A 19,091-nucleotide genomic window follows, 5' to 3' on the forward strand; every position below is an offset into this window, starting at 1 on the left:
GAAATTATGTTGATGTTGTGAGAATCATAAATTCTTAAGATCCTAGAACTAATGATAGTAGAGAAAATAATGAAACTTACATTCAAAGCTTCTAATATCTTACTTGATTCGGTAAGCCAATCTCATTGAACTTATATTTTACTAATCATAACACACTATTTTCTAACATTCCTTTTTGTTGATGACAGAATTACAATGCAAAACTTTCTGATTTTGGCTTGGCAAAGGATGGACCAGCAGGTGATGAAAGCCATGTCTCTACAAGGGTAATGGGCACTTATGGCTATGCTGCTCCTGAATATATTGCCACAGGTACCTCATTTGTTGAGTACTCAGTTTATGAGCACTTTAATTGGTCATACAAACTTCTTTAGATATAATATAATCATGTCTTCTAAATTATTCTGCACCAATCATGTAATAATTACCAGAAAGAAGAAACCCCCTTATTTGTTCTGTTTCAAACTATGGTGGAGCTTTTAAGCTTCTTTTTCACCCTTCATTAGTAAGCAACAATCTCACACTGCAGCACATTTCATTTCCCAATCACATCTTTCATATTACTACTGAATTAGAATTTGGGCCTGGAGGTTCTATGCTTCAAGGCTCTTAGAATTTTTGGTAAACTCGTTAGAAAATGATATACCATCAAAAGTTTAGTGCAAGTCATGTCCTAAAAGCAGTTAACTTGTTTACAAACATAGCAGGGTGAAATTGACTAGGGCATTTTGCTATGCTAACTGAAATTCAGACATCTCCCAAAGATACACTGTACAATCCATTCACTTTCACAAACACAAAGACTTCTGTGACTAAAAGGCATGAATAAGGTATAGCTCATGGTTATGTGGATATGATGTGATATGGCCACATAGCAAATTTTAAAAGCATAGTACACAATGCGACCAGTATGCAATACTAATAGTATTAATTGATAAAGCTCAAATCTTAAATGATAGAACTGATTTAAAGATGAGCATGTGTCATTCTAAGCTCAGTAGAATTGCATAATACATCTACAGATAATCTCATCTGTGTTACTATAGAAGTTTAAAACAAGTGAATAAAATTATAAAATGCAGTCAAAATGTCCATAAATTCTCACAAACAACTATGACATTAACATGATTATTATTTTGAAGTATTCAAAGTTCTTTTAAGGATTAGTGTTGACTCCAGTTCTTGTCATTTTGAAGTATTCAAACTGCAGGTAGAAGTTTTGTGACTTCTAAGTGTCCATAAATTGTCTGACGAATACCATCTCACATAAGTATGCCAGGAACTCAATTATTATTTCAAAGTATTCAAAGTGTTTTGAAGTATCAAAGTTGAATCTGTTACTATTATTATTTTGAGGTCTCAATGCTATGTCTGGAGTTCAAGTGTAAGTTTGAGTTTTTACATCGAGCATAAATGAGAAAGATAAATAACATATAAATAAAAAGATCCAGAAACCTATTGTTGTAAGGTTTTGGATTGGAGGTAGTGTCATAATTACACTATAACGTCATGCATGATGAAACACTACATTTGAAGTCTCTTGAAGTGTTTAAATAGAATCAAAGTTGAGACCTTGCTCTTGTGTTTTTGTGAAGGTCACTTGACAAAGAAGAGTGATGTCTACAGTTTTGGGGTTGTTCTGCTTGAAATCATGTCTGGCAAACGTGCCCTTGACAGCAACAGGCCAAGTGGGGAGCACAATTTAATTGAATGGGCCAAACCATACCTCAGCAACAAACGCAGGATCTTCCAAGTCATGGATGCTCGCATCGAAGGCCAATACTCGACGCGCGAAGCCATGAAAGTAGCCAACCTTGCCATTCAATGCCTCTCTGTGGAGCCAAGATTTAGACCAAAAATGGATGAAGTGGTGAGAGCATTGGAGGAACTTCAGGATTCTAGTGAAAAAACTGTTGCAGGGGTGGGAAGCCATCGTCATCATCAAACTGGGAGGAGTGATCATAGCTCAAGAAGCAGTGGCTACAGACAACATAGAGGTAAACAACATGAAACAACAAAGAAGTGAAAGTGCATGTTGGTTTCAAGTTATCTGATTTTGCTGGAGTTCGTAATTGTACGTGTATGTATATCATGATGAACTTCCACTTAAACTTGTCTTAAGATTTCTGATTGTTGTACAGTTGTTGATTCAGTAATAATATTCAAATTTTCATACTAGCGTTTTTTAAGCATGGTATTGATATTAGAAATGATATTTTGACACATTATACAAAAATTTACTTTTTAATGACCATTTTACTCTTATAACATGTGTTAAATAAATATAAATGTGTATTATTTTACTATTTTATGACCATTGGTATCGAAATAATGGTAGGGTAACATATATTTATATTCATTTGATACAAATTATAAACCTAAAACGGTTATAAAAGAATAAAAGAGTAAAATTTTGTATTTTTAGTAAAGAAAAAAATGTAAAAAATAAAGAAAGATAATATCAAATAAATGTAAAATTTTTGTGTCTAAGTATCATTTCTCTTGCTACTTAAATGAATTATTCATCGCTTCAAAGAGGATATGAACGACACAGTATCTCATCTAAAAATGGTTTATTAAACATGTATTATAAAATTATGATATTATAACATTAAAATATACATTATTCTTTATTTGTTATTATTATTATTCAATCAAAATTAATTCGTTAAAACATCGGTCTCTCATAGAGATGTTGAACATAAATCTTATAAGGAAACATGGAATAAACTTACCTTCCAAAATAACAGTTTAGTACCTAACTGTAACATGCATAGATAATAAATTTAGAAATTACTTGGAGAAGCAGAAGATATTTGATCTATTCTATTTTCAGTTTTTATGGTTTCAGTGGTGGAAGAGAGAAATTATTCTTATTCTACTGTGTTTTTTTCTTTTTACTACATGTAACATCCCAAAATACAGTAATCACCATAAATTAGAATTTAATTACATTAAACAGTTAAACAAAACAGTCTTACATTAAAACTGGGTTCGAAAAGCCGAACGGCTTAAAATACAGAAACAAAATACAGTTCAGTAGAAATAAGAAGAGTCAAGGACGAACGGTTTTACAAAACCAAATAACCGAACGTTCACTAATAAGACTAAACAACTCTAAACTAAACAAACGAGTGTGCTAGAGCTCGGCCTTTACTTCCACATCTACGAGGCTCGCATCTTCCAAATTTTCTTCTTCCAGCGCCTCTTCAAGTAGCTCACTTCCATCTGCTCCCATCCACACGGATAATCATCGCAAGGACAAGACGGACGTACAAAGACGAGGGACAACACAAGGAAAAACGAAGGGTAAGCTTACGTAATTTAATTCATACAACATCATAAACATTTAACATTTCAAATACACCAAAATAATTCAACATGAATAATCATCCAAAAACTACCACTAGACGGACCGTCCGGACTGTATGAATCTGTGTAGCTACAGGCGTCCCTTGCACCCGGGTGATGTAGTAACTGGAAAAACACATCAGCTGCCACCCGAGGTTAGCCCTATCCAAAGTACCCCTAAGGACTCGGACCTCCTGTCGTTCCCACACATGACCTACCCTCCTCTAAGTGAGGACGAGTACTCACGGAACATCAGGATGGACAGCCAGCATTAGCATGCCCACAGTCATACTTTACCAAATTCCATATTCAAATTCATCCATACATGAGTCGTTCCTTCCTGGAACGCTCGTTCAAATTCCACAATCATCATTTCATCTCATATACGGTTCGTTCATTATCATTCTTCACTTTAACCTCATTTTCATCTTCCATTTCAATTTCATAAAATAACGAGCGTTCAGCCCTCTTCATAACAAGGACGAACGTGAACAGCTAGACAGAGAGATTGTCGCTTCAGAAACGAATAAAACTGACACATCAGATTTACCGAACGTCATTTCCTACTCGAGCCAGTTGAATGAACTGACTCTAGGAAGAATTCAAATCATTACTCAAAGAATAATTTAATTAGGAAGGCTCCAGGCCGAATCCAAAATAGATAAAGTCCTTCAAGACGTTTAGATGACCATACCGAGAATAATTTAATGATAAAAGCCGTCTGCCAGTCAATGACCGAACGCGGTACACGAATTTATTGAAATTTGGACGAACGCTATTTACACCAGTTTGGTAATTTAATTCTAGGACGAGCGTTTCGGTATAAGACCGAGCGCCCCTCATAACGAACGCTTTGGGTCGAGACCCATCGCAGACTTGTATTCATAATAGCAATTATAATTAAAGGTAATACGAGATGGTGAAGATAGAATTTAGAAATGACTAAGAGTCCAAAGGTACAACTATAAATTTCTCAACTCCTTACATTTCACTCGGATGTCTACGTTCGGCCGAACGCTCGAACGTAGCAATAATACAATAGGGCGTTCGTCCTTAACTAGGATTCTTTCCGAATGAAAGAATCCCTTACCAAGTCATTTTCACTAAAATACCAAACGGTCAAAGACCGTCCAGTGACGTACGTACATAATCATAAGGGTACTTCTTATCATAATCCATATTATCAAAAATTCCAGATTTAACATATCAACTCATACTTTATAACTTCATATCAAAATATCAAATTACAAACTTTATACGATTCACATTAATCATTCATACCCAGCAACCATCAGCATACGTATCAACCAATGCATACCATATTCATTCATTATAACAGCGATCGTTCATACATCATCAATCAGCATTTATCTCATACATTCAGTCCATATCAGACGTTCATACAACATACAACATCAATTAAATCACAATAAGCTTCCCTTACCTGGACCAGTAGTGAACGTCCTAAGAGTGTGATTTTGACTCGTCCAACTATGGCTTTCTACCTTCAACGTTTTCCTTAAGTTCTCCAACTAAATCTAACCAAAAGAAAACGCAGAAGAATTTAATTTATACCCTTGCATGCAGCCGAATCTTGGTTTGCATGCTAGCCAGAACGAACGGTTAAGAAGCAGAATACTTACCAGTACTAGAACGTTGAAATGATCGGTTCAAAACGAAGCTTAAGACACCGGGAACAGTTCTACGGTTTCTGAAACGTGATCGGAGAAGAGGGTGGTGAGTTATAGTAGAGAGAAGTTGAAGGCTTTCTAGAGAGAAGGTGGAGAAAATGAAAAGTTGAGTTCTGAGGAAGAAGAAGAGTGCATGCAGAGAGTGACGCGGACTTCAGAAAAATCATTTTTGTTTAAAAACCAACGTCCGTTCTCTTGCTGACACTTGTCTTCCACTACTGATTTAGGAACATTCCATCACGACACCTGGCAGGAAGGCAGAGAGTATGGAAGTGCGTTTTTAATGCACTGCAGAAGGGTTTTGAGAGCAATTAAAGGGAATGTGACAGGTGATTAATGGTGTACGTTTTTCCAGGGTCTTACACTGCATAATTTCAATTGTGATTATTATATTAATGTTTATTGAGATTAAATTATTATTATATAACACTATTAATAATATTTTGATGTGATGAATAGAGAACAGAAACAATTTGTATTCCATATTTAACCTTATTTGACTGTGTATCTCAATTGGAGCAAGCGTTGTAGCATGTATGTTCAACCATTTATTAAGAACAAAATTAAATAATTCAATTATTGTGAAACTATAAGTAAAACAGTATAAATATCACCATTTTTGTAAATATAGTGACTTTAACTTAGAATTTACTGTAACAAAGTAAAATGGTTATTCTGTTTCAGAAATTATGAAATATGGTCAATATTATTGAACACTTTGATTTTCTAAAAGTTATTTATAGAATGAGTAAATTCTTTTTAAATTAGGCTCTAAAGTTAATTTGAATTGGAAAAAAATAGCAAACAGTTTTTTTTTATTTGTTGCAACAACTTATAAGGAAGGGAGAAAGGGAAATAATTTAAACATGAAAATATAATCAATGTATAATTTTTTATTTGTTGAATAAACGTTCTACGATAAGGTACAGAAGAAACAATGTTAATGACATTCTGTAAGACCCTGGAAAATAACGTACGCTGGAGTACGCGTGGCAGCCGGAGAACGAGACACCTCAACAACGTACGTGGCGACCGCAGAGCGAGACACTTCACCAACGGACGCCAGGTGTCACGCTGCATGGAGTCTGGAGTGACGAGCGAAGTGCAGCCCGAGTGTCACTCGGAGAGCGCGACACTTCATTAACGAACGCCAGGTGTCATGCCGAGGGGAGTCGCGAATCGATAGTGGAAAGCAGGTGTCGGCTGAAGAGGGGACGTTCATTTTGGTGTGTAAAGCAAAACTTAGATTTTCAGAAAATCTACCCACTTTCTCTGCATGCAACCTCTTTTCTCGTTTTTGAAGAACCTCATTCTCTCCTCCTTCTCTCAACCTTCTCTTCATCTTTTCTCTGAGAAAACACCCACTTTCTCTCCTCTTATCATTATTCCGCCACCGTAGAAGTGATTCCGGCGTCAAGAGCTTCCAGCTAAACTGTTCGGTTTGTGAAGCTGAGCTGGTAAGTCTTTCCTTGCTCTCTGTCGTTCGTTTTCAAGCATGTAACTCAGTTCTGAGTTCGGGTGTTGGTCACCATTTGTAAAATGAGTAGTTTTGATAGTGTCGGGTTATCACTTGTGTAGTTGGTTTAACGAGCGGAGGATCTGTAGTGGAGAAGTTGTGTTTCTGCGTTTGAGAACGTTCGGTCATTCTAGAGGTAAGGGAAGCTTATTTGATTTAATTCGTACGCTGTGCTTTGTATGAACGTTCTTTTAAGTTGCTTAAATGAATATGATGCATGCTGGTTGATACGTATGATGATGTGTAAGATGTGTAAATGTGAATATGAGTTATCACTGTGAAGTATGAATTATTAATGTGGAATTCTGTAAAGCATGTAAATTGATATTTGATATGAAGTTATAAGATATGAATTAATATGCTGAAATGTGAGTTGAAAAATAGATGAAAAATCTGAATATGACATTCTCATTATGATAATGTGCGTTCGTCGTCGAACGGTCCTCTACCGTTCGGTTTTCTAATAAACTGTTTAAAATGGAATTCTTCATTTGGAAGAACTCTGGTCGAGAACGAGCGTCGTCCTGTGAAATACTAGGTTTGAGCGTTCGGCTCAGCCTAGTGGTATACGGATATCTAAAATAAAGTAATAATATATTTATACCCTTGTACTTTAAGAATAAGTAACGCTCGATCTTATACCTAGCGTTCGTAATAAGTAACGCTCAGTCTTACACCTAGCGTTCGTCATAAATAGCGCTCGGTCCTACACCTAGCGTTCGTCCTAATTAGTGCTCGGTCTTATACCAAGCGCTCGTATTATTGTATAATCAACCTTGATAAAATAACGTTCGTTCGACTATAATAATATTTCCTTTTCCCCATGTTCAGTCATTTTTACTGGTATCGGACTTTCGTATGTGAATTATTCCAAAGATAGTTCTTAACATTCTTGGTTTTCTCCTTACATTGGATCCGGTCTAAGGTCTCCATAATGAAATTTTCTGTAAGTACCAGTGTGAACCTAAACGAGTTAGTTCATTTAACTGACCCGAGTGGAAATTAACGTCCGTCACAGATTTCTTATTTCATTCAGTCCAATTTCTTAATTCTACAAGTACTTCTCTTAGTCTTATTTTGTTCTAAAACGGGAAAATAATTGGTGTCATTCTTATCGTTCGTCCTCGTTCTTTAGAGGGCTGAACGTTCGTTATTTTATGTCTTTGAAACTAAAGATGAAAATGATAATAAAGTACAAGATTTTAAAGGATGAACATTATATGGGATGGTTATACGATTATGGAGTTTGGACGAGCGTTCCGGGGAGGAACGACTCATGTATTGAATATTGGGATTGGTAAAGTATGACTGTGGTTATGCTAATGCTGACAGTTCATCCTGATATTCCGTGGGTACTCATCTTCACGTAGAGGAGAGTAGTTCATGTGTGGGAATGGCAGGAGGTCCTAGTCCTTAGGGGTACTTTGGATAGGGCTAACCTCGGGTGGCAGCTGATGAGATTATTCCAGTTACTACATCACCCGGGTGCAAGAACGCCTGTAGCTACACAGATTCATACAGTCCGGACGGTCCGTCTAGAGATAGTTTTCGTATGATTATATATATATATATATATATATATGTGTGTGTGTGTGTGTGTGTGTGTGTGTGTGTGTGTGTGTGTGTGTGTGTGTGTGTGTGTGTGTGTGTGTGTGTGTGTGTGTTGAACTATTCTTGTGTTGTTGGATTGTTTAAATTATATGTTGATGTATGAATTAAATTACATAAGCTTACCCTGTGTTTATTCTTGTGTTGTCTTGTCCTTGTACGTCCGTCCTGTCATTGCAATGATCATCCGTGTGGATGTGAGCAGAAGGAGACGAGCGACTAGAAGATGCGTTGGAAGAAAGGAGTTGATAGCAGTTGAGGTGAAGACCGAATAGTAAGACGTTCGGCCAGTGGTATAGGTGTTTAACGGTGGTCGTTCGATCACCTTACTTTCTAGGTTCGACCGTTCGGTAGTTTTCTCTTGTAAACCGTTCGGTCAGTTATTTACTTAGGTCGTTCGGCTTTAACTTTGTAGCTCTTCTGTAAGAACGTTCGTCCTTGCGCGTTCATTTTTTTTTTAAGACTGTACTGAATTATTATTAAATGTGATTATTCTATTATATAGTTGATGACTGTATATTTGGGATGTTACACATTCACGTTTGACAATAATAATAATAATAACTTTCTTGTTTTTTTCTAAAAAAATTTTAAATTACTATAAATAATAAGACTAAAATGAAAAGTAATTGCCTTGGCCAATTTTAATACCTGTGTCCAATATATCCATTATCACTCTTATGTCAAAAAAAAGTTTAAATGGTTACTTCTGCATAAGTCCGTACTAATTTGATTGCATTTTTTTCTCTTTCCTTTACTGTTATTGTCATCTTTTCCTGAAACATTCAACCCCAAGGTTTTTTTGATCCTCCTTCGTATATTTATCACTCAAAGAATCTTTCTGAAAAATTCTACCCCAACCATTAATTCAACCAATTCATTATAATTTTTCAATTTCAATACCCATGTCCATATTTCAATCCCTACTAAATCAAAATTCCAAACTCTCCATAAACTACACATTACTTTTTGAGTCAACCACTTCCATCATCAACAAAGTCTCTCAATTCCTAGATCAAAGTTAAAAGAAAGAAAGGGTTTCTCTTGGGTTGTCATGAGGGCACGACTTGCTTGCCCTACTGTAGAGATGATGATTCGCGTTTTTGATGGTTGTGTGATTTTGGATCTAGATTGTTTGGTTTCTCTTCTTGCAGATGCGAGGCACATGACTTTGATAGTGCATCTGGTTCACACAAAAGATTGGGGGTGGTGTGTTTGGCTTGAAAAGCGGCGCGATTTAGGCTGGTGAAGGTTTCACAATGGAGGTTGTTGCGTGAGAATGATGGAGAAAGGGGTGGGTCGGTGGTGTCCTGGTTACACGAAGCTACATGGGTTTTTGGTGAAGAAGATGTGTGACGGCTTAGCAATGACTTCACGATTGGGGTTTTTCTGATTGCAGGTCTGTGTTGATGGTGAGAGGCGAAATAGGGTTTGATGGCGGTGAAGATGATCAATGGTGGTGCTAGGTTGCGATGGTGGCTTGTGGTGGTCCACTTCCCACAACACACCTCTCTCCATTCCCATCCTCTCCTCCTCCACTTCTACATCCTCATCACCACTGCTCAGGACCAGTTCTCCCTCTCACCACCAAACTGCAAAAAGAGAAAAAGAAAAAAAAATGTCCATATATAAAAATTATGAAAATCAATGATATAAAAAGAGAGAAAGTTAAACGTTGCAGAAAGAATATATGAAAGAGAAGAAAAAAAAAATCAGATTTTACAACAAGGACTTAACTCCGTTTATGCTAATTTAAGGGAGAGAACTTTATTTATATAATTTTTATAACTTTGGAATTCAATAGATTCAATTTTAAAATCGGATATTAAACAGAAATTCACCTTTTAACATAGAGACGAAATAAATATTTAAGTCTTAAAAAAATAAGCTAAAAGTATTAAATTAATTTATCATGCACTTAATATAATTATTTTCCTTTTTATATAAAACTCACTCTAAATAAAAGAAAATTTATAATTCATTATATATATATATATATATATATATATATATATATATATATTGTAAAAATAATTCTTTTTACCTTTTTATTTAGCCAAATATATTTATTCTATTAAATTTCTCATATGTTTTTGCCTTTTTTTTCTTTACTTACCTCACTCTCTCTCTCTCTTTTTACTCCCATACCAAACAAAGCCTTAAAATTTTAACAAAATTCAAATTTTTATTCTTCTTATTCTCACACATTACCCTATTGTAATTTCAATAAATATTATATATCAATCAATCACATAAATCGAACTAAAATTAAAAAAAATTATATATAACTCCAAAATTCAAAGTAACTCTACAAGATCTCTTTTTTGAAGAACTTTTTTTTTTACAAGCAACCAAAGACTGAAAAAATAAGCATTCCGAAAACATACTCCAAAAGAATGGTTGGAAAAGGTTTTTGTTTTGTGTTTGATTTATCGTTGTAATTTTAATTATTATTTTTAAAAAATGTACAAAGTAAGGATTTAAGGTTTAAGGATTTAAGCAGCAGTTTTTTTCTTGTTCATTTTGTGAGTTTTCATTAGGTTTAATCATTCACTAAGTCCCTATTTTCGCATGGAATCTCAATTTCGTCCCTTTCTTTCTGAAAATCTCAATTGGGTCCCAATTTTATGAAAATTGCAACAAATCGATCCTTTCCGTTAAATAATGTCAAACGGCGTTAAAAAAATTGATGAGTGAATGCTGAGATGACGAACGAGCGCTCGTCCAACAGCGAACGAGCGCTCGTCCACCGAACGAACGGTCGTCCAGTGTGGAACGAACGGTTGTCCACCAGAGAACGGACGCTCGTCGACCTCTTACTGCTGGACAACCGTTCGTTCCACACTAGACGACCGTTCGTTCGGTGGTCGAGCGCTCGTTCGCTGCTGGACGAGCGTTCGTTCGCTGCTGGACGAGCGCTCGTTCGCTGATGGACGAGCGCTCGTTCGCTGCTGGACGAGCGCTCGTTCGTCATCTCAGCATTCACTCATCAATTTTTTTAACGTCGTCCAGCCAAATTAACAGAAAGGATCGATTTGTTGCAATTTTCATAAAATTGGGACCCAATTGAGATTTTCAGAAAGAAAGGGACGAAATTGAGATTCCATGCGAAAATAGGGACTTAGTGAATGATTAAACCTTTTCATTATCTTCTTGTCATCTCATGCCAAAGCCAAGAGTGAACTACCCTCCAATCCAATGCTGGCGCTGATTCAGAACTGCTCCATGCCACTCGCACGTACGGTGCGACCTCCGTCTCGCACGCAGATGCAACCTTATTTCTCGTCCGCTGTGCGTGCATCCATGTCCCCACGTGTCAAATCCCCGTCTCAGGTTCTCCTTGGTTAGTCAGAGAAGGAGCTGGAACAGCTTGCCCTTAACTGCGGTCAGGTAAATTTATCATCTTTTTCCAATTTAATTGGACCAAAACATAAATGAAAAAAAAATTAATTTCTCGTTTTTTGGCTCGATTTTTTCAGGAAACCTACAGGGGCAAGCAACTTTATCATTTCTTATACCAGAGGAAGTTTAGAGAAATTAAGGATTTCTATCAGTGTGGGTTTATTATTATTTTTCTACTCTTTTTTATTCATTCCCTTTTGTCTCTTTTTATGTTTTATTTAATTATGGTTGTGTTATGGTTTTCTTACATAGCGATATGCAATGCATGTATATATTGTGTTGTAAGCAATCTTTCTCGAAATCATATCTAAGACTTTTATTTATATTGATTGTAATGGGCTTTTACCTTTTGGGGGTCTGGAAACGGCCCAATAATATCTTATCCTTTATTAAGGGCTTTAATGAGTCATTAGCACTTAACTGTGTAGTTGACCGCGTGATGTCCGGCCAGTAACGGCCGTTCAGGATGATGGTCGGCCAGGATGTCAAGCTATGTCGGAACCAGTTGGTTGTGCCGTTCATACTGAACGCTCGTTCGGGGTTAGCGACCCAAGCGGGCGATCGATCCCCAAATGGGGAGGACCGGATGGTAACTGTAAAGGATCGCACGGTCGACGGTGGTGTGCGTTCGGTCTCCAAATGGTGATGACCGAACGGGACGTTCGATCTTATACCGTGGATGACTGAATGGAACGTTCGGTTTTGTCGGTCATACTGAACGCTCGTTCTTGGTTGGCGTCCCGGGTGGGCGTTCGGTCTACAAATGATGATGACCGGACGGTACCTATTTGGGTGGACGTTCGGCCTTGGTGCTCGGCCCGGGTGGACGCTCGGTCCATGAATGGCTGGACGCTCGGTCCTGATTGAACACTTGGGTGGACGGTCGGTACATCTTAGTCTGGACGCCCGGTCTTGATTGACCTTGGTGGGCGGCATTGTGTTAACCGCTCGCTCGCTCTATGCCGAGGGGACCTGTCGATACAGTTATGGAGTCACGATTCTTGCATTATTTTAGGTGTAACACCCATCAATCAATCCTCTTCGTCAATTATGTTTCTCAAGATTGAAGAACTACTATACCTATACTTCTACTACATAATTAAAGAAATACAAATTTTCTTTGCAAACAAAAATGAGGACCAGGTACTGTAGTATACATAGGTAGTCGACAGTCTTAGAAGAAGACCATTCCGGTAATTCAATGATTGTGAGGCAGGTAAGATGGATGTCGGTAATGACCAATTAATACACTTGTTGACCATATCAATGGAAAATATATGGTATTTGTAGACATTTAGCAGGTATATTATTAGATATTAATGGTTTGATTCTCGTATCAATTATGAATATACGACATTATTGTCATATACCACAATTATGAATATACGACATTTAGCCTGAAAGGCTAGTGTATTGTATACGTCCAAGTACCCTTCAAACATGACAATATAGGACCTGCTCTTGACCAAATACATGTCAGCTTACTAAGTTAACATGTACTTGACCCACACCAATTCAACCACGACGAGATCATGTCATGTAGACTGTCAGACCTCGAAAAATGTAAACCAAAGCCACCTGTTTACTTTCATTATTACACCCAAAAACCCTTCTCCAGTGCATTAAAAACACACTTCCATACTCTCTGCGCTCACGCCAAGTGTCACAATGGAAGGTTCGGAAGTCAGTCAGTGGAGTGCAGGTGTCAGCAGAAGAACACACAACCGTTTGGACGTGGGGTAAACAAACTTGATTTCTGAAAAACCTGCCACACTCTTCTGCATGCACCTTCTCCTTCCAAACTCTGACCTCCATTTTTCTCCTCCTTCTCTCTAGAAAACCTTTCCCTTCTCTCTACTGTAACTCACTCTTCTCTGCTCCGATCACTATTCAGGCACCATAGAAGTATTCCCGGCGTCTTGAGCTTCCATCTGAACCGAACAGTTTGGAGTTCTGAAACCGGTAAGTTCATTTTCTTTCAATTGTTCGTTCTGGTGAACATGCACACCTAACTCTGGGTGCATGAGTTCTTGAGTTAAATACTGAACCCTTTTTCATCTGCCTTTGATGTTGATTCAAGGAGTAGTAAGCGTTGCGGGTAGAAGGGATTGTAGTTGGCAAGTCAAGTTGCAAACTTAGGACAATCGTCACATTAGAGGTAAGGGAAGCTTATTAATTTAATTCGTATGTTGATTGTATGCTTGCTGAAAATGAATGCATGTTGCTGAAAATGAATGCATGTTGCTGAATGAGTGAATGTATGTATCCAGTATAAGTATGATGCATGATGGTTGATACGTATGAAGTGTATGAATGTGAAAATGAGTTATTAATTTGAAGTATGAATTATTGATGTGGATGCTATAAAGTCTGAAAATTTATATTTAATGTGAAGTATAAAGTATAAACTGGTATGTGGAAACCTTAAGTTGAAAATAGTTACAAAATTGAATATGAACTTCTTACTATGATTCTATACGTTCGTCATCGAACGGTCCTCTACCGTTCGGCGTTCTAGTAAACTGATGAAAATGAAATTCTTTCATTTGGAAAGAACTCTGATAGAGAACGAGCGTCCTCATGTGGAAATAATATCTTGGAGCGTTCGGCTCAGAACAGCCGTACCCTAATATTCGAAATAAAGTAATATATATGTACCTGGTACTTTAAGATTTGTAGCGCTCTGTATTACACCAAGCGTACGTCCTATGTAGTGCTCGGTCTTATACTGGACGCTCGTATTCGTCTTTAATTATCAAACATGTAGAAATAGCGTACGTTCAAATTCAGTAAAATCCTCTTACCGCATTCGGTCATAGACTGGCAGTCGGTCTCTATAATAGAATTATTTTCGTTATGGTTCTGAAATCGTCTTGAGGTGGTTTATCCGTTGGATCCGGCCTAGAGTCCTGTACTTAAATTATTCTTTGAGTATTGATCTAATCTTCCGAGAGTCAGTTCATTCAACTGATTCAAATGGTAAATGACGTTCGTCAAATGTGATGCGTATTTGTAATCAAATTTATTCGGTTCTGGAACAAAGGTTATCGTTCTCTTTCCTCACGTTCGTCCTCGTTATGAAGAGAACTGAACGTTCGTTATTTTATGAACTTGGATTGGAAGACGAAAATGAAAATAAAGTGAAATATTATAAATAATGAACAGTATATGAGATAAATAAATGATGGTGGATTTTGAACGAGCGTTCCAGGGAGGAACGACTCTATGCATTGAATATGGGAAGTTTGTATAGTATGAACGTGGTAAAGCTACTGATGGCAGTTTATCCTGATGTTCCATGAGTGCTCGTCCTCACGTAGAGGAGGGTAGGTCACGTGTGGGAACGGTAGGAGGTCCTAGTCCTTAGGAGTACTTTGGACTGATAGGGCTAACCTCGGGTGGCAGCTGTTGAGTGTTTCCCAGTTACTACATCATCCGGGTGCACGAACGCCTGTAGATACACAGATTCATACAGTCCGGACGGTCTGTCTTATGAGAGTTTTTGGATGGTTATATATGTTGAGATATTCTTGTATTGTTGGTATGTTTAATTTGTATGTTGATGCATGAATTAAATTACATAAGCTTACCCTGTGTTCTTTCTTTGTGTTGTTCTGTATCTATACGTCCGTCCTGTCAATGCAATGATCATCCGTGTGGATGTGAGCAGAAGGAGACACTCTGTTGGAAGAAGTAATGGAAGAAGAGAACCTGGTGGATGTCGAAGTGAAAGCTGAACCTTAGATCGTCCAGTAGTATTAGATGTTATTAAAGTTGTAATTGAAGTTTTGTAAAACTGTTCGTTCCTGATTCTTTTAAATTTGTCTTATATTGTACATAAAGTTGTACTTGATGTCGTTCAGCTTTTGAGCGTAGTATTAATATAAGATTGTACTGTTTTATTATGTAATGTAATTAATTCTAATTTATGGTTATTACTGTATTTTGGGATGTTACATAGACGGTTAGTAAAGATAACCCATAATTAAGCTAAGAAAGAAAGAATTAATCTAAAATTAACAAATAATTAGGTCATGTGAGAGAGACTCATCTAGAAGTCCATAAACAATATTATAAATAACACATTTTATAAGATAAATTAATTATATTCATGACTCATCCATATAGGAGTTCTTGAACAATATTATAAATAACACATTACATTAATTATATTCATTATTACAACATTAATTATCTTTTGACGGACTCAATTGACTTAAGTGACAAGCGTCTTTTTCAAACATACAACCTCGGCTTTTTAGAAAGGATGAATACTTTTAAAGAGGATGAATATCCTGACGTTGAAGACTTGAAGAGTTTATATAAACATTTATAAAAATAAAAATAATTCCTAAGTTTATTTGTTAATTATAATTTTTACATTGTAAATAACATTTTATTCTAATTTTTAATAATTTCTACATATATTTATTATCTTAGATGACGAGAGAAAGAGGTAAAATATAAATTTTCATAACCATTTTATTAAAATAAAAATAAAGCTTACTATGATAAGAATAAAAAAAATCTTAATATAAAAATATTTAACTTTTGGCATTTTTGTATGGATTCTTTTCGTGATCGAAGTAACAAAGCATATATTTTGAATTTTAATAATTGTTAAGTGTATTTATTAAAAACAAAGTTAGTTAATATTTACTTTATTAAAATCATTAAAGATTTTAAATTTTGTGAACAAAAGACAAGAATAAAAGACTCACTTCAAAATTATTTATATATTAATATTAAATTCTCCTTTTAATAAACAACCGTGATAATTATTAAAAAAATTAATTATTTTAATTATTATTAAAGTTTAAACAAAACTAATCAAAGACAAGCTTTTAGACCAAGATTTGTTTTTCACATAAAAAAGGAAAACATTTTAATTTTTCTATTTTTGATGAAATTTTAAGTAAATGAACTATTATGTCCCTTTCCTTCTTTACTTTAATGTTCATTGATCTGTCATTACATTTTCTATGCTATTATAATTATTTTTTCTCTCCATATTAATTAAATTGAATGTATGATTAAAATATTTTATCTTGAAATTTAAAAATAAGAAATAAAACAAAACACAATTTTGTAAAACAAATCAACAATTAAAAAGAAACAAAGAAACTTATTAATTACAAACTTTAAGAACACATTAATTATTTATTAATTAATTTTAATGTTTAAATAATTTATCCATATATTTATTTCATTAATGTGGTACAGGAAATAACGTTAAATGAATTAATGATGAGATAAGTATGAAGAAAACGTATTATATGTATAGACTTTTTTACAAAACAATATTGAAAGATAAAAGTATGTTTTTATTCTTTAAACATTCATCTAAAATTAAAATTCGTTTATTTCTTAAAATTTTGATATAGTTTCCTCTCAAATTTTATAATTAAATAGAACTAATCTTTTTAACCAATTGTCTTAAATTTTATATTATTTGACACATTCTCATTGTGAATTTTTCACCTCGTTTAACACATTCATAATGTAAATTATTTAACATGTTCGCCACATAAAAAAATAGTGTAATTGGATTAAAAGAAATATATATAATGTAATTGGATTAAAATAAATATATCCAATTATTTATACAATTTGGAAACCAAAATGAATTGTAAAAAAAAAATCAATTTTACATCATAGACTATAAATATATTTAACTTATAAATATATTAATGGTGAGAGAGATTAAAATATTTAAACTTACTAAAATTATTTTAAAAATAAAAAATATCATATCAGTATTAATTAAAAACATAAAAAATTTAAGATAAATTTGTAACACCTTAAAACTTTTACTGCCTCCTATACCCATCAAAGGTTCATACAAATCTTATATCTATACAAAATACAATCCTTACGCAAAATATTAATAAATATAAATACTTATAAAAAGCAAGTCAAATTAAAATTTTCTATTCTCATCCAAATAATGTTATTGCATTTCCACCTATACCTATTTGTATACATAGTACAATCATATAGCAAGTTATAACAACATTATATATATATATATATATATATATATATATATATATATATATATATATATATATATATATATATATATATATATATATATATATAAACTCTTGAAACCTATAAATAAAAAATACTAAAAAACAAAAATTGGGTAAAAGAAACACATTTATAAAAGAAGAAGAAGCAATAATTAGAATAAAAATAACAACAACACATATAGAAAAAAAAATAAACTAACTATAAATAAAAATAAAAAGATTGATACACAGTCAACATGAGATTGGAAAAATGAAATATGTCAAAACTCTAAAAAATATAAAAATAAAAAGTAAGTATACGAGAATAAAAGATAATTAATTATTCTCTTTTTCCTAAATAAAATTGTTATTTATTGAAAAAAATGTTAGAACTCATTAAATATCATTTTTCATACCAATAAAAATTTGGATAATAATTTAATTAAATTTTATTCTCAAGCATAAAGTTATAATTAATTTAATAAGATATATGAGTAGAAAAAATGTTTTTTTTGAGATATTTTTTCTTAAACATAATTTTATAATTAATTTAATAGAAATATATCAGTACCAAAATTTTTGTAGCTTTTTTTTAAACATAATTTTATAATTAATTTAATAAAGAAATATTAGTATGAAAAAAAATATGCCTTTTCTTAGGTTAAAATAATATGATCATGAAAAATCTTGAGTTTCTTTTGTAACTTTTATCTTTTAATTCTTATTCATACAATAAAGACTAAATATAATATTGATGAATATTAAATATTAGTTATTGATAATTAATGTAAAATGGAAAAGGTTTTGTCCAATTTATACACTTGTAATATAATTAAATTAAGATAGATGGATTTGATAAAAACTTCAGTTTTCTCGTGCAAGAGTTTATGGAGTTATGATTATGAGTTTGGATTTTGATAACTCAAAACTCAAATTTAAAACAATATTTCAATAAACAAAGTTCAATATAATCAGTTAAATAGTTTTCAGTCAAATCACAATAATCAAAATCTTATAACTAAATCATTTTCATATTCAAATCATTTATTTAATTCTATAAAAAAATCATAAATAGTTCCTCTTATTTTAAATTTTTATCTTCAAAGCAATTACTAAAACTCTAAACAATAAGATTTTTTCAAAATTTAAAAACTTATCGTAAAATATTCAAACACAATCAAATTTAATTTTAATATAGACTAAAAATTAGAAGAATTATTTTTTCCAACCGTCAAAATTAATAACAAAATTATAAAAAAGAAAGAGAAAAAAAAATACAAAGCAAATAAAAATTTTCTCTGTTTGAAAATCTAGTCGGTTAGAAATGTTCATTGACTTCTTAGCTATGACCATGTGTGATTAAACTATAAAACATCACATGAGGAAAATATTTTAAAAAGAAGACTGACAAGAAGTTAAAAAAAAAAAAGAAAGAGAAATCAAAAGCAAGAGGTTACTGATTTCACATTATTATTTTTTTAAAATTAGTTAATAAATAAAATTCTTATT

The 19,091-nt window shown here is 33.7% G+C and overlaps 1 protein-coding gene across 1 annotated transcript; it reads left to right on the forward strand.

The window, feature by feature from the left end:
* The first annotated feature begins 87 nt into the window (after positions 1-87).
* LOC128194729 (receptor-like cytoplasmic kinase 176) lies at positions 88-2,175 on the forward strand. The gene is made up of 3 exons (XM_052870664.1): positions 88-111; positions 189-312; positions 1,596-2,175. Exons 2-3 carry the CDS (start codon positions 270-272, stop codon positions 2,024-2,026), a joined length of 474 nt encoding a protein of 157 aa, XP_052726624.1. The 5' UTR covers positions 88-111; positions 189-269; the 3' UTR covers positions 2,027-2,175.
* Positions 2,176-19,091: the final 16,916 nt, after the last annotated feature.

The sequence above is a fragment of the Vigna angularis genome, chromosome 11, assembly GCF_016808095.1.
Source record: "Vigna angularis cultivar LongXiaoDou No.4 chromosome 11, ASM1680809v1, whole genome shotgun sequence".
Lineage (NCBI taxonomy): Eukaryota > Viridiplantae > Streptophyta > Magnoliopsida > Fabales > Fabaceae > Vigna > Vigna angularis.

Coding starts and splice junctions, on each gene's coding strand:
- LOC128194729 (XM_052870664.1), top strand. CDS start 270: ATGGGCACTTATGGCTATGCTGCTCCTGAATATATTGCCACAG. Junction 313..1,595: donor TCCTGAATATATTGCCACAG/GTACCTCATTTG, acceptor GTTTTTGTGAAG/GTCACTTGACAAAGAAGAGT.